Here is a 15,521-nt window from a genome sequence, read left to right on the forward strand (position 1 = left end):
GCGGCAGCGCTAACCACTACACCACCGTGTCGTCGAAAAGAAATATTATAACTACAAAAAGTCTTGTGAATCGAATCATTAATCCCATTTTTAAATGTCTCTTGTAAGACTTTCGTAATAATGAGGTCACATGACATTGTCTGCAGTTCTAACTCAGGGCACATTCATCACAGGGCATAGTGTCAGAGGTCATGTCAGAGGCATGCCATGATTCTGTCTAGTCTCAGCGACTGACAGCATGAATTCTCTTGCCATCTCGGATTGGTGAATATAAAGCGGTCCATTAAGATGCTCAGATTCCTGTCCCCAAAAATTGGGTCCAGTTTCCACCAAAAAGAGAAAGAAAGAAAGAGGGGGAAAATGACATTGCAGCAGGCTGAAAGGGACATACGAGATTAAGGGTCTGTCTTCAATGACGCCCTTTCAGTTTCAGTGCAGGCGAGATGGAGAGACTGTCCGACATGTCTGCCCTTTGACACTCTTTGGAACACTTGCAGCACTTCCACGGAGACCGGCAGCTAGAGAAAAAAATCCTTGAAATGGCTTTGAAGGCTGTGGTGCTCCAAAGACATCACCATATGACTGAATCAGATGCTGCAAACTAGAAATATGCCCTCAGCTGAGAGCAACAATGAGGATTCAGTTCTCCAGAGGATAGCACCCAACTATACAGCAACAGTATACAATGGACTTCTGTTCTCAAAATGTTGTTTGTCACTTCTCTGTTTAACTCAGTAACAGGCTGCTGTGTAAATGAACTTCCTACGCTTTATGCAATTTGACGTGTCTTCATATAGAATTTTGCAACTATTTTTTGCGTCAAGAAGGCACATTTCAGTTTTCACATTCATAATTCAGATAAAAAGTGTGAAGCCATATGACAAAGTTCCATTCATGTATTCATACAAGAAGAAAGGTATTTAAAAAAAAGTTAAATACAGTCCATTTTCTGCCATCATCTGTACCAAAAAATGAGAATGAGTTTCCTTTTCACTAGAAACAAATCTGGTTAGAAAAGTTCTATGACTAAGCGAGGAAGAGTGAAGCGGTACTTTCTGTTCTGCTATCTGCTGAAGGCCTCAAAAACAGGATGTAAAAATGGCTTTCTTTGATTGTTATGGACTAAACACAGAGCCTGTCAGCCAATTTGCAGTTCTTCCAGTGGTCCAGACTGATAAGACAACACAGACCTACCTTGTGCTGAATAGGTACGCTGCTGCTCAGTAACTTCAAAGTGCACAATGCTGCGACATACACTTTGTTAATTACAGAAAAGAAGAAATTAAAAATTTGACAAAAATAGCTTCAACGTAGAATGTAGATAACGTTGTTTCACACATTTGTGTCAGTGCTTTCCAGCCTAGTGCCAAGAAACCCCAATAAAATCCACATTCTGGCTTTCTTCCAGCTGATCACCTGGTTCTTTGGATGAGAAACATTTCCAGCTTTCCAAATGTGCAATTTAAAAAAAAAAAAAATTGTATTTTGGATGTCTCAAAGGCAAACTCTATAGCATAGGGATTTACAGAGACCCAGGGAAAGGCATCCCAGAAGGAAAACCCTAACAGTCCTAGTCTGACCCAATCTCTCAAGAGTTTCTCAATAATTTTTGTATGGTAAACAGTTCCTGCTTTCTGAATGTGTTTTTATTTAGGCCGTTTCAAAGGCGTGTAGTGTTTTGCATAGAACATGGCAAAAGTTCCCACAATAAACCAAACACTAGACTGACTCATTGTCTCAAGTGTTTCTCAAATGTGCTTTGGACACACAGTTCTAGTTTTCTAATTACTCAATACAATGTAAAGGCAAACCCTGTAATGTAGGGTTTTATGTAGAATTTGGGAAAGTTTTGCCCTGAAAGACAACACCTAAGAGTGCTAGACAAACCTGTTCTCTCAAGGGTTTATTTGGATGGACAGTTCTGGCTTTCAAAATGTGAATTATTATTATTATTATTATTATTGTTGACACTTTAAAAGGCAAACCCAATAATGTAGGGACATAGAACATAGGGAGGGTTCCCACAGAAAACCAATCAAGCCCTATCTGATTCATTCTCAAAAGGTCTTTGGAAGGTGAACAGTTCTAGCTTTCTAAATGTGACTTTCTTTTTTTTTAATTTAGGAGGATTCAAAGGCAAACCCAGTAGTTTAGGGTTGGACATTGAAGCAGGGAAGGGTTTCCCCAGGAAAAAAAAACAAAAAACAAAACATAGGGGCGCTAGATTAACCCTCTATTTGCTGAATCAGAATCAAGAGTGAAATTTACTTTTAGTTTGACTGCTATTTGGTTTGGTATAATTTCACACAGTAAATTATTAAATGGGAGAAAACACACCAAATGTGCATGTAGAGAAGGAAACAGTGGTCAGAAATACAGTGGAAAAACCTTTGTGAGTTGTGTGTAGAAATCACAAAAATACCCTGAACACAGAGCCAGTCCTTATATATATATATATATATATATATATATATATATATATATATATATAATTTAAGTATTTTCTGTATCGAATCCACTGTATATTTTCTCTTTTTGTTCATTGGTCCAAGTATCCAGAACCTTGTGTACTTCTACAATTCTGTCTGTTGGATCAATTGCACCTCATGACTCAGTTTAGCAGCTGGTATCTACAAATATCACCCAAAATACACATTATGTTTTATTCGCTTCCTCCAGTCAAGTTGAATCATAGTGGAATTTTTCTCACTGCATTCAAACTGCGAGCTCATTTGGAACCAGACTGACATCACCTCACTTATACCTCATTTCCACCAATGCGAACTTGGTGCTAGTGTCGGTTCAGAGTTGGTTCAACATGCAAACCTTCTAAGAAGCGGTTTGCTTTTCCATTGGCTAGACAGCCACCACAGAGTCATATCATTACGCCATTGTACACATCTGTATATGTGTATCTTTCCCAGCGACACCAACACCAAGCATAACATCAACAATGGCGGACTTCTGGATTAGAGAGACCAGATGCTACACTAATTCGTTTTTTTGTTTTAAAAATGGTGGTCACAAAATTTATTTGGTCTTGATAATCCTGGTCCCAGCAGTCCTTGGTTTTAGACCAGCAAAGTGTTGGTTTGTTTGTTTTATCTGTAACCGCTTATCCCGTGTGGGGTTGCAGGGGGCAAGCGGGAACCTATCCAGCTGACCATGCCAGAGGCAGGGTCCACCCTGAACAAGTCGCTAGCTCATCGCAGGGCTGACACACATCGAGACACAAACCACCATTCACATTCACGGTCAATTTAGAGCCACCAATTAACCTAATCTGCATATCTTTGGACTGCGGCAGGAAACCCACGCAGACATAGGGAGAACATGCAAACTCCACACAGAAAGGCCCTTGTTGGCTGCTAGGTTTGAACCCAGAACCTTCTTGCTGTGAGGTGACAGTGCTAACCACTACACCAGCAAAGTGTTGGTGCCACTCTCGAACCAGTGTTCCTGGTTGACAGCCAGTTCTTTGGTTGTCAAAACATGATGAACTGGTTCAAGATTAGGCACCGGTTCTGAACCAGCCTTGGTGGAAAAGAGGTATTATAGTCTGAGTTATCATGATTGCTGTGTTCTTACCTGTCAAAACAAACTACACTGAGGTCAACACATCAGGGTTTTACAAAAGCACCTTTTGTAAATTAAACAAGTTTTACAGGGCAGCACGGTGGTGTAGTGGTTAGCGCTGTCGCCTCACAGCAAGAAGGTCCGGGTTTGAGCACCATGGCTGGCAAGGGCCTTTCTGTGTGGAGTTTCTATGTTCTCCCCGTGTCCGCGTGGGTTTCCTCTGGGTGCTCCGGTTTCCCCCACAGTCCAAAGACATGCAGGTTAGGTTAACTGGTGACTCTAAAGCTGTGTTCACATATATACTGGTACGATAGTGGTATAACTGTATCGATACAAAGTATACCGGTACAGTTTAGTGCATCTGTCCACACTAGCGAGAAATGTTTGCGGTTTTCTTTCACGGTAGTTGAAATGCGCGTGCGCGAAATGTTTCCATGGTTACCGAATAACTTCCTTCCGAGAATATGGCGGATGAAACATGTGTGTGCTTTTTGTTGTCAATGTACAGTCTGTATTTCTGGTGGTCATTTATTCAGTCGAATCATATAAAACGCGCAAGGCAGTTGAGAAAGAAACAAAGAAAATGAATCTCTGTTCTTCACTATTTCATTCAGCGAAGACATCGATTGAGGTGTGTGACTTTGCACATGCGCATTATATTTGTATCGATACAGAACCACTTCATCTGTCCACACTACAGTGAAGCGCTACAGTACTGATACTGTACCGGTACGAAACCCATACATTTGTGGGTTTCGTACCGATACAGTTATACTGCTACAGTACCGGTATAGTTGCTAGTGTGGACAGGTGTTGCGGTACGAAAGTAGTATCGTATCGGTACAAAATCCCTAGTGTGGACAGGGTATAAATTGACCGTAGGTGTGAATGTGAGTGTGAATGGTTGTGTGTCTATGTGTCAGCCCTGTGATGACCTGGCGACTTGTCCAGGGTGTACCCCGCCTTTCACCCGTAGTCAGCTGGGATAGGCTCCAGCTTGCCTGCGACCCTGTAGAACAGGATAAAGCAGCTACAGATAAAATACATGTCAAACTTTGGTCAATCAAACCTGTATAACCAACCTCCAAAATCCATATTTCCCTTATAAAATCCGTATAAGATGCAAATTAAAATAATTTACCTAAAATTTGAATGATAATTAACAATTATATATCCCAGTTACTTTTTATTCAATATTAATAACAATAAACCTTCAGAATGAATACAAAGCTCCAATATTTGACAAAAACACAAAGTGTTGTCAGCGTAGTTACGAAGGAAATACTTCGTTGTTTGGAGACAGGTTTCACCGAGCGGCTATTATGCGCGAGACTTCATATTAGCCACAAAGTCAGAAAAATCTGTTCGCAAAATTACGTTATAATGACCAAATACAATGAAAAGTATTTTTCCAGTCTCACCTGTGAAAGGTAATCCCATGTGATCTCGTTTGGACGGTAAACCTGTTGGTACAGTTAAACGCAGCACATGAATGAGGCATCTTTATTCTCGGCTACTGTCTAGACGCTATACCAGAGACGGTTGAAGAATCTCCACTTTGCCACATCCAATATGGTGGCGAGGATGACGTATGATTCTACGCAGAAGGCGGCGTCTATGTTTATATGTCTATGGTGGTGTTTACATTAGACCGTATCAGCGGATCATCAGATTAACGTTTTTAAAACGATTCACGTGCACACAGCAACGCCAATACACGGATACGCTAATCACATGACTAATTAGACGGCACGTCACATGATCCCAGTGCATATCGGGCATGCGCAAGTCACTCACCACTTGCAAGTGGAAGGATGGCAAGCGAACACCTTCTCCAGCAGATAAACACACCTGGCTGTGATGTTCATGTTCTCACTGAGTTTAAGCGCCTGAAGGAGGTAAATAAGTTGAAATGTGTAAATAAACCTCAGTGCGGCTCAGCGCTTCCTCCTGCGCTCCAAATCACTCCGCCCTGAACAGCGAGTGCCCTCTGGAGGGTGCGCACTCCGGCCCTGCGCAGCTCACAGAGCGCGCAAGTGAAGCGCACGAGCAGTGATTCGAGACTGAGCCGCTGTGTGTGTGATCCCAACGCCAGCGAATCAGGAAGGTGGATGTCACAGTGATGTTGTCCAATGACGACATCAGCTAGAGCTCAGCACTGCGTTTCCTGTTTACACAGCACCGGATCAGATACGAACTGGGTTGAATACATGGGCCCTGGCAGATTCAAATTGTTCCGCCTGTGGAGTCGTTTCCCGGAGTTTTAATGTGCACGGACAGTGCATCCGCGATGAAAACGAGACGGATACGGTCTAATGTAAACATCACCTATGACTTCACGGTTGGCGGGATTCTCGCAATGCGGTGTGTGCATGATCAAAAGTGGAATGAACTCTCGCTACCACAAGATAACGCGATTTCATAAGACTCTTTACTGGCTGTCTGTGGTGTACAGTACGTTTGTAAATGTTATGCGCCCTTTTATCATCGTGGGAATTGATTATAGCTCTAAATAAATATTGAAGTTTTTTTAAAGAATCCGTATAACTTTATTTTTACGCCCGTATACTACGTTTATTGAATCAAATCCGTATAAAATACAGACATTCCGTATAGGTTGACATGTATGAGATAATGAGATGAGATTTATTTATGTGCATTGTGAAACCGAAATAGCAAACTCAGCAAAAAAGGATCAATCCTGCTCTGATTCACAGTCAGAAAACAGACTAAATGATGTTAAACCACTCTTAAAAACGTACTCCAGAAACCACAAGAGCCACGTCCCGGGGGTCCGAGGTACTCCGTGATCTTATCTCGATCTATAAAGGAAGTACAGACACACACATATCGGGCATTCTGTTTTAGCGAAACCAGAAGCCAGTTTTGGAGAAACTAGCCTCTTACAAAACTCTTATGTGCATATTCCAAACGCTGACCTTAAATTACCACAGTTTTAGTCACCACAGTTGAGTCAGAGGAGATGTGGCAGAACTTGGCTGCCCTTATGGAACTTCTCTCTGCTATCTTGAGCAAAACAGATTATATGTTTTTCTACATCTGTATTTATTTTATATATGTGTTTTACTTAAAAATAAATATGACGAAAGTGCTTTGTCAAAAACATTGTGTCACTTTTATAAACATATAAGTGCTGTAGGACAGCTGTACCGTCAAGCAGTTTAATAATAAAATAAAATACAAAGTAGTATTGCACTCCCTGAGGTAAAACACAGGCCTGCGGTAACCGCTAACACAAGCGACCAAATGAAAACGCTTGTTGCGCGCTCAGCTCTATATATAATGTGTGTATATATATATAGGACTAAAAATAGCCGACCAATCAACGAAGCCGCCCGAGCGCTCGAATGAACCAATGGCGAGAAAAGAAATATGAATTAATTTCCTATCCGCGTCGTGATTGGCCCAAAGTGATATCATGTGCGCGCGCGCTGGATCTCAGGACGCTATTGGCGGAGTGGTGGGGAAAAAAACAGCCCCGACGTCACGGCTGTGTAGGCGGAGCTTGCAGGAGCAGGCAGGCAGCGAGGTTTGAATAAGGGAAGTTTGACAGAGAGCAGAGAGACTCTTCACCGCGCAGCACTGCTCCGCTCAGTGTGAAAGCCTCCGCTGTTTGCTTGGACGACCGGGTTTCTTTCCAAGATCTCCTCCAGCTCCAAGGAAGACAGTTTTCAGTGTTTGTTTTTCTTTCTTTCTGCCCTGTTTCTCTTCCTGTTTCTCTGTTTGTTTGTTTGTGTCTCGCGCGCTCACTCGGGATTTGTGATGGATGTTCTACCCATGTGCAGCATTTTCCAGGAGCTGCAGATCGTCCATGACACCGGCTATTTCTCAGCTTTACCGTCGCTGGAAGAATACTGGCAACAGGTAAAAAGAAATGCATGACGGAAATACCTGAAAACGAGCTCTTATTTCCTTTAAAAGTCATCTAAACAACCTGGCGCGCGCGCCTGTTCTTGCAACTACAAGGCTAATAATAATAGTGATCATTATAATTATTATTTTACTGATTTTATTTTTTATTTTTAACACTTGTTCTGATTGCATGAGCCTGAATTGAAATCATCTTCAATAGCATCCTTGTCCTGTCTGAACACCACCACTTTAATGTTGGATGTTGGTCCAGGAGCTGCAGAATGGTGCAAGCTGTCAACAAGCAGCAGATCATTTTTTATTATTATTATTATTATTATTATTAATTGTTTTAAAGGCTACAGCAAAAACAAGACGTTTTCATTGAGTCCTTCTTTTAATAGAAGAAGAAGGAGGAGGAGGAGGAGAAAATATGGAATGTAATACAGAATGGTGTGTGTTTTGAGAGAGAGACAGACAGACAGACAGAGAGAGAGAGGTGAAGCAATGCCACAAATAATGCAGACAGGATCAGTTAGGAGTGAAGTGTGAGGATAAGTGTGCCTTTTGCAAATGGGTTTGGTTGTAAATATTAATGCAAATTTAAAAAAAAAAAAAAAAGCATGAAGTGTGTGTGTGTGGGCTTAGCCAACCGCATACTTTAGCACTAAATGGTGCCCATGCCAAACACACACACACACAGTTGTGATACCTTCCCTAGGTGGCATACTACTTTGACTTTAGTGCGGAAGTATGCGGTTTTGGGGACTCTGCCAACGGTTCAGTCTGTACATGAGAGAAATTGATCTGACTTGTGTTCAAAAAACACACACATTTCACTGTGGCACATTTTTGGCATCGTGCCCAAACTACAATGCTTTTTTTTTTTTTTTTTTTCACCTTAAAAGGTCTAACCTGCTTTCAAGTGGTTGTATATGAGATTATTTCTTTGCAGACCTGAATAATCTCCGATTTCGGGGGAAGTTATAAGCATACATTATTCACTTGGTGGTCAGGAGCTACACACCGTGCACAGTCAGGGTGCGAAACTGTGCCTGCACCTTTTTCTATCTGTCTTTCATGTGGCTAAAGGTGATGCTTAATATGTATTTTCTGAGCGTATAGCATTGTCGATGATCTAAGAAGTCAGTGACGTGCTCACACATCCATATGAGCTTTGAAACGTAGCCCTGAATCAGCTCTACCCTGTCGGACGTTCGTTCGAAGAACCCTTGAGGAACCCTGTGTAGATGTTCGGTGCGGTCCGTTTGGTACTGAACATCACCACGACGACAAGTGGAAAGTTTTAGAAATTAAACGCATCGGCACAGCCGTTTGTGTTAAACCGGTTAAATAGAGGAGGATGTCCATTGCGTGTCAGCTTGAATGAGGAAACTCGGCAGAAGCAGAGATGGAGGAAGTGGTGCGGCTTCCTTAAAAGGACTCTAAAACCAGCGTATGACTCATTCTGCCTCTGTTACCACAGAGTAAATGTTAGTCTTTCAGAATGAGGCTTGACGATGTACACTTAGCCAAGCTAAATTTGGGCAACAATCATGCCATGAGTGCCATACTTGGGTCTCAGTGTGTTGTGCTTAAGCAGCATCTGACTTGAGCAGAAATATCAATAAGGTGTTGGAGAAGAGTTAGTCATACAATGCCAGGTTGGCTTATCCAAAGCTGATTCTGCTCAGTGATGATTTAAAGGTGGTTGGAAGTGGGTTTCTTTTCTGTTAGAGATCATGAGATGATTGTCTTGTTCTGAACTGGTTTGTGTTTTGTTCATGTCAGACATGCTTGGAGCTGGAGCGCTACCTGCAGAGCGAGCCGTACGTCTCGGCATCCGAGCTCAAGTTCGACCCTCAGGAGGACCTGTGGAGCAAACTGATCTTGGCGTGCGGTGATGGCGACAAGGGTGAAATGGACTCGAACGCCGATCTCGCTCACGTCAAGGAGGAGGATGCTCAGGACGGCCCGATGTCCGAGACGCGCAGCGTGAACTCGGATGCCAGCAGCGAGGTGTCGGATAGCTCGGAGGAGCTCTCGCCTACGCACATCTTTGGCTCGAACCCTCTTGGCTCGGGACACTTGGCCTCATCCATCATCGCCACGCCGCCGTCATCTCCGGAGGCGCTGCAGGAACCTGGCATCCCTCAGCTCTGGGGATCCATAAACACTGAACTGCACGTAGCCGGTAAGGCCAGGAACAATGGAACGGCCAAGGGGACGGATAAACTCGCGCTGCCTGGGGGTGACACGTCTCCGGACGGCAGGAAGAGGGTGCACAGGTGCCACTTCAACGGCTGCCGCAAGGTTTACACGAAGAGTTCACACTTAAAAGCACATCAGCGGACTCACACAGGTAAGACCGTAGACGTTTCCTGCGTGTGTGTGTTAGTCTTAGGAACGGATGATGACTGTACGTTTGTTGGTACCAGTATTGGGGTATTTTCCAGTTTAACAAGAGTGCAGAACTGAACGAAGGGGCATTCCAACAGGTTCATTTCAACAGGTCTTGCTTGCTTTTGTTACTCATACCAGTATTTTTCCAGTTGGAATGCCCCTGCTGTTTGTTTTTGTTTCTTTGCTTGTTTTGTTTTCCTTTCCTCATCGTGACATAAGCCCTGTAAATAAGTAACCCCTCGCATTCAAAGCGATGTTAAAGTTTGTTTCAAAATGTGAGTCGGACAATACACGTCATCATGACGAGACGGAGACTGAAACTTCACGTTTGGGTGACCATTTATCAGTTCCACTCGAGTAGTTGCGCAACAATGCTGCGAGTTCAGTCAGCCTTTTTCCCTCAGCTGCAAGAGCATTGACTCTCCTGGCATATTTGCCTCACATGACTGCATGGCTAAACGGTGACTTAATCTGTTTGGAATGTGGCTATGCCCCAAGGGAGGGAGGAGGAGGGGAGAGGACAGGACGGGGCAGAGGCCTAGAGGGAGGAGAGGAACCTGTTCTACCAAAACATGTTTTGTCATGGGAAAGGGACAGACGTTTGAATAGGGGAAGCGGTGTCCTATCATTCCTTTTCTCCCTCTTTAAAAGACCTTGTCAGAGTGAAACCGATCCTGTTTGCTGATCTCGTTTGTTCATTCAGATGATGTTTGTTTAAAGTCATGAAGCAATCCAACCTGAACCTCTGTGTGCTATAATGAATTACTCATGATAGCATTAGTTCACTTTTTTTTTTTTTTTTTAAATCTTCATTTTCCTGACTGGTTTTCCCTGAAGGTGTGTGCGCACATTTTGTTTGCAGGTGAGAAGCCGTACAGGTGTTCTTGGGAAGGCTGTGTGTGGCGCTTTGCGCGCAGTGATGAGCTAACCCGACACTTCAGGAAGCACACGGGTGCAAAGCCATTTAAATGCAGTCACTGTGACAGGTATGTTCTCTCTGTGTTATCGCATCCGTATGCCTTTTTTTTTTTTTTTTTTCCCCTCTTTTCTTGCAGCAGCCTGCCTGCGCCTTTGATGTGCGCCGACACGAAATACAATAGATTTCGCAATCCTCCATTCTCCATTGATTCCTTTTTATCTGTTCATCGATGGCAGTCGTCACATTATGCTCGGATTTCATCACTTAATTGCCTAATCGGATTAAGTGTTTCAAAGAGCAATGACAACAGTGTCGTATTTCCTGAATATTGATATTGACTGGGTTTTATGAGCGAATGTGCCGAGTATTTGAACAGAGTTACAATCCGATCCCTGCTTTTATAGCATCACTTCTCCTGTTTTGAGCATTGCATGCCTTTTGAAAAAGACGTATTCTCTTGCTCAACTTCCCCGGTTGCATCAAAAAAAAAAAGGCATGTCACTGTGATGTGTAAAGACACTGATGGGGCATTTTAAATAAAAGTCCTTCATCAGATGTGCAAGCAGAGTGTTTCTCAGGTTGTAGCACACGTGATGTGATGCGATGTGATATAGAAAAAAAAAAATTACTATTACTGAAATACAATACTGTTACTTCCTGGATTTTATATATGTTTATATTCAGGATATAAAACCTCAACGCTGTCTGAATCTGTTTACTGCTTCAAATATCTGTCCGGTTGTAAACCTGAAGTGGGTGTGGCCTAATTATATGCACCCTAAGACAGTTCCTCAACCTCCGCTACATCACTCAAGTTCATAATTGCTCTCAAGTAGAGCCGTACGTAGGGCCCCCCCCGTCATTTAGTTGCTTTATTTATTTTTAAACCCAGTTATTATTTTACATTACTAGCATTTAGCAGACACTGTTATCCAGAGCGATGTGCAACATATCCAGAGCAGCCTAGGGAGCAGGTGCCTTACTCAAGTGCATTTCAGCCATTCCTGCTGGTCCAGGGAATCGAACCGGTGACCTTTTGGTTCCAAAGCTGCTTCTCCAACCATTAAGCCATGGCATTTCCCCATTTTGGCTTCGAATTGCCCATGAAACTTTAGATGTGTCTCTTTGCCAAAGTATAAACTATTACACTAATTTAAACCACCACGATCCTGACCAGGCAACTACCTAAGGATGTTATGAATGCACTAGGCAGCACCACAAAAAAAAAAAAAAAAACTGTCCATATGATCTGTTCATATTTGTTTACATGAAACTGTCCAAACTGAAGCCCACTGTGGATATCCTCGACATCACCAGTGACACTAATGTTCTTTCTCCTCTTCCAGGTGTTTCTCCAGGTCAGACCATCTGGCCCTGCACATGAAGAGGCACCTCTGAGCAGGTCGTGGCAAGTGCAGATTTGCTCTCGTTGTATCGTGACCAGCCTCCTGGTTGCCCTGCCCTCATCAGGGGGAGGAGTGTGTGTCCAGCCAAAGCATGCCATTTTGCACCGTACCCTGTGCCTCCGGGAATCTCGGGGAGAAAGGCCTACTGAGCAGTTGTGGAAAAAAAAAATACAAAAAAAACACACAAAAAAAATTTAAAAACACAAAATGAAAATGGAGAGGGATGAAATCACGTGCAAAAAAGAAGAAAAGCAAAGAATGAAGGACTTTAGGACAAAATGATGATGATAAAAAAAAAAGAATGAATGGTGAATGATGGTGTGTGTCATGTGGTGCATGTTGTTTTGGGACAGCTCCTGGACAACCAATACACTGGTACTTATTAAAAGAAAAAAAAAAGCCTGTCTGGGGTGAACGTGAGCTCGCAGTGTGTGAGGATAAGTGTATTAGTGTGTGAGTTGTGGGAGAGGGGTACCAGTGTGTTGCTACAGACTGAGTGGTGTGGGAGAATTTTTTGTTTTTTCTTCCCCCTTTTCCCTTGCAAGCCTGTGATGGGGAGAAAGTGTGTCTGATCAGTGTCGGTGTAGAAGCCAGGACTCGCCCCATTTCCCCCAGGCTCTGTGTTCTCAAAAGGATGATGGGACTTTGGTTACATCTAAATGCACCCCTTATCAACCATCCACCCCCCCCGCTAATCCTGCCCCCTTCTGCAGTTGAAGGCTCTATGGAGTCCCTTCATGAATGAAAGTGGCTTTTTTTTTTGTTGTTTTTTTGGTGTGTTTGGTGCAGCTACTAAATGTGCAATGTGTTCGGGAGCTTGTTGATCGACAGGCTACAAAAAAGCTCTTTCGTTGTCCATTGTATAAGCTGTGTGCTTAGAGATAAAACACAAAACTATAACTTCACTATCATAGACAGGTGTTGCATGGTATTAGGGTTTGTACTCTTATTTTTATTTTTTCCTGTTCCTTGTTATCAGGACTGCTAATAGATTCCAATAAAGTGCAGCTAAATACGAATGGTTAAATGTTACAATATATTGTACATAAATGGATTGATGATTCTTCTCTTTAAATCCTGTCATTGATGCTTTTTTTTTTTTTGTGAGGAAAACCACTATTGCTTAGCGTTTCATTTTATTCACACGTCTCCGAGTCATCGAGGACTGCTGTTCTTTCTTTCTTTCTTCCCTCCATCTCTTTCTTTCTTTCATTTTTACCTGTTATTAATGCACTGTTGACCTTAATGGTGCCTTATGCAAGTGACCTTGTCCTGTGGAATAGATTGGTCTTGGGGGTCACGCTTGTCTTGTATGAGTGAACTTAGCTTTATTAAGGCTCCATTTCCCATGAAAATGCACCTTTTCTTTTTCAAAAGTGGCCGCTCTTTCTCCATTATATGGAGAAAGGCTTAATTTACTCATTAACGTTGACATTCAAACATGAACATGGAAGAAATACAAGCACTTACGGACAGTTTACTACAGTGCATTACGTAATGAATGCTTTTTAAAATGGACATTTAAAAAAAACAAAAATCATTGGTAACTACAGAAATACTGCTACTTGTGCAATAAGGCTCAAGGGGAACTGGGAAAATTACACAGCTGCTTTGCTATCATTTGACACCACAGTTCAGAAGCCTGGACTTGTCTCCCCTGGAACCAAGATGGAGAGAAAGAGGGGAAAAAAAATAATGATTTATTGTAATTAACAAGCTCTAGCAGGACAGGCCTCGCCTTGTAGCGCATCGGTGTAATGAATTACTAAAGGCTTTGCTGGCACACATTCTGCCACAGACTGCTGACTCCGACAGTTCACTATTGACCTGTCTGGACGGCGTTGTTTTAGCCTGGCAACAGTATTATTGAAACAGAGAGCAGGCATCCAGAAAGATCAAGATGAATCGCTTCTTTTCATCCCATACAATGTAAATTTACAGATGTTGAATTGAAGCCTTTTGGTTTATCAGACAGCTTCACTGGATGTCCTGTAAGCATATATATATATATATATATATATATATATATTTTTTCTCCGTGAGATCAAAATCTCTACCAAGGATTACAATCAATTGCAATCCCAATACCTGAATATCGTGCATGCCATGCATTCCTGTAATGTAGGGGCAATAAAAAAAAAACCTGACAAAGCTCACCAGACAGTAATACTGTGTATATAATATCAGGGACTTACTGGAATCGAGCAGCAGACACACATGAATTTTAGATCAGATCACTGCAGGAGGATCAGCATGAACAAACTGCTATAAAATCCAATCAGCAAGGCTTTAGCGAGCAAAAAGAACAGTACATCCTCTTTTGGAAAGACTGGGAAGCAGCATTTAAGCGGTGATCGAGCCTTAATCAAGCCTCCCATCTCTCTTCTTTTTTTTTTTTTTTTTTTTGCTTGTATCTATAACCAACGCTTTCTATCACGCATTTCCTCTCACACCTTCTCCTGTTGTCTATTGAATATTTGTACAAAATTGAAAAGAGATAAGTTAGAAATGAGATACAAAAAAAGCATTTTCTAAGATTTTTATTTGTTCCTTCTTTATATAAATTTTATTTGAAATTGTTTTGCAAAATTGTTCTATTTCTGTATGAATGTATTTTTTATTGGAATAATAAGAAATTCTTATCAGACATCATTTGCTTCTTGTTTTGCTTCAATTCCTTGCGGTCGATATGCACAAGTTCTGACGTCTACGGTTTTGGATTTATGTAGCCTTTATGATTGATTTATTTATTTTACATCTTGCTTTTTTTGTTTTGTTTTTTAGCGAAACTATAAAAGTCGATTCACTGAAGAGGAAAAGACATGTGACATGAAAGACACATTTAGTTCAGGAAACAGTTATTTAATTTGTGCTAGCAGCGGTAGCGCAAATTGTTACTCTCACTCAGGATCTTTCTACTTTATTATTATTATTATTATTATTATCCTCCTACAATTTTTATGACACTATTTCTCTTCAATTTTCAACCAATCATCACCAAATTTCACATGAAGAATACCTCTGGGCTGAGTTAACTTGCTATGACTTTTGGTGCTGATCTGGATCACTGAACCAGAATGATCCATGAAAAACAGGTGCTTTTTTTTCAATCACTTATAATTCTGTCAATCTTTATGATTTTTTCAATCAGTTTCTTTTGTTATTTTGTTCAGGTCATCTAGCGCAAATCACTGTGACTTTAGTCACGGTATCTGTCTAGTTACTTTTCCTTTACGTCGATTTTACCTTGGTGAATTTTGACGAGTCTGGGACTTATGAGCCAAGAGAAATCAAGAAGATGGGACTGTGGTTTCTTTAGTCATTAAAAAATGGAGACGCTACTAAAT

At 41.8% G+C, this 15,521-nt stretch overlaps 1 protein-coding gene across 1 annotated transcript; it reads left to right on the forward strand.

Moving 5' to 3' along the window:
• Positions 1-7,128: 7,128 nt before the first annotated feature.
• Positions 7,129-14,823, forward strand: klf6a (Kruppel like factor 6a). The gene is made up of 4 exons (XM_060922515.1): positions 7,129-7,461; positions 9,238-9,808; positions 10,712-10,835; positions 12,115-14,823. The coding sequence occupies exons 1-4, from the start codon at positions 7,360-7,362 to the stop codon at positions 12,164-12,166; spliced, it is 849 nt and encodes a 282-aa protein (XP_060778498.1). The 5' UTR covers positions 7,129-7,359; the 3' UTR covers positions 12,167-14,823.
• Positions 14,824-15,521: the final 698 nt, after the last annotated feature.

This window comes from Neoarius graeffei, chromosome 5 (assembly GCF_027579695.1).
Source record: "Neoarius graeffei isolate fNeoGra1 chromosome 5, fNeoGra1.pri, whole genome shotgun sequence".
NCBI lineage: Eukaryota > Metazoa > Chordata > Actinopteri > Siluriformes > Ariidae > Neoarius > Neoarius graeffei.

Excerpts from the sequence above, each read along its gene's own strand:
- klf6a (XM_060922515.1), top strand. The coding sequence starts at position 7,360 with ATGGATGTTCTACCCATGTGCAGCATTTTCCAGGAGCTGCAGATCGTC. Across the intron at positions 9,809-10,711 it reads ACATCAGCGGACTCACACAG|GTGAGAAGCCGTACAGGTGT; the intron begins GTAAGACCGTAG and ends TTTTGTTTGCAG. Across the intron at positions 10,836-12,114 it reads AAATGCAGTCACTGTGACAG|GTGTTTCTCCAGGTCAGACC; the intron begins GTATGTTCTCTC and ends CTCCTCTTCCAG.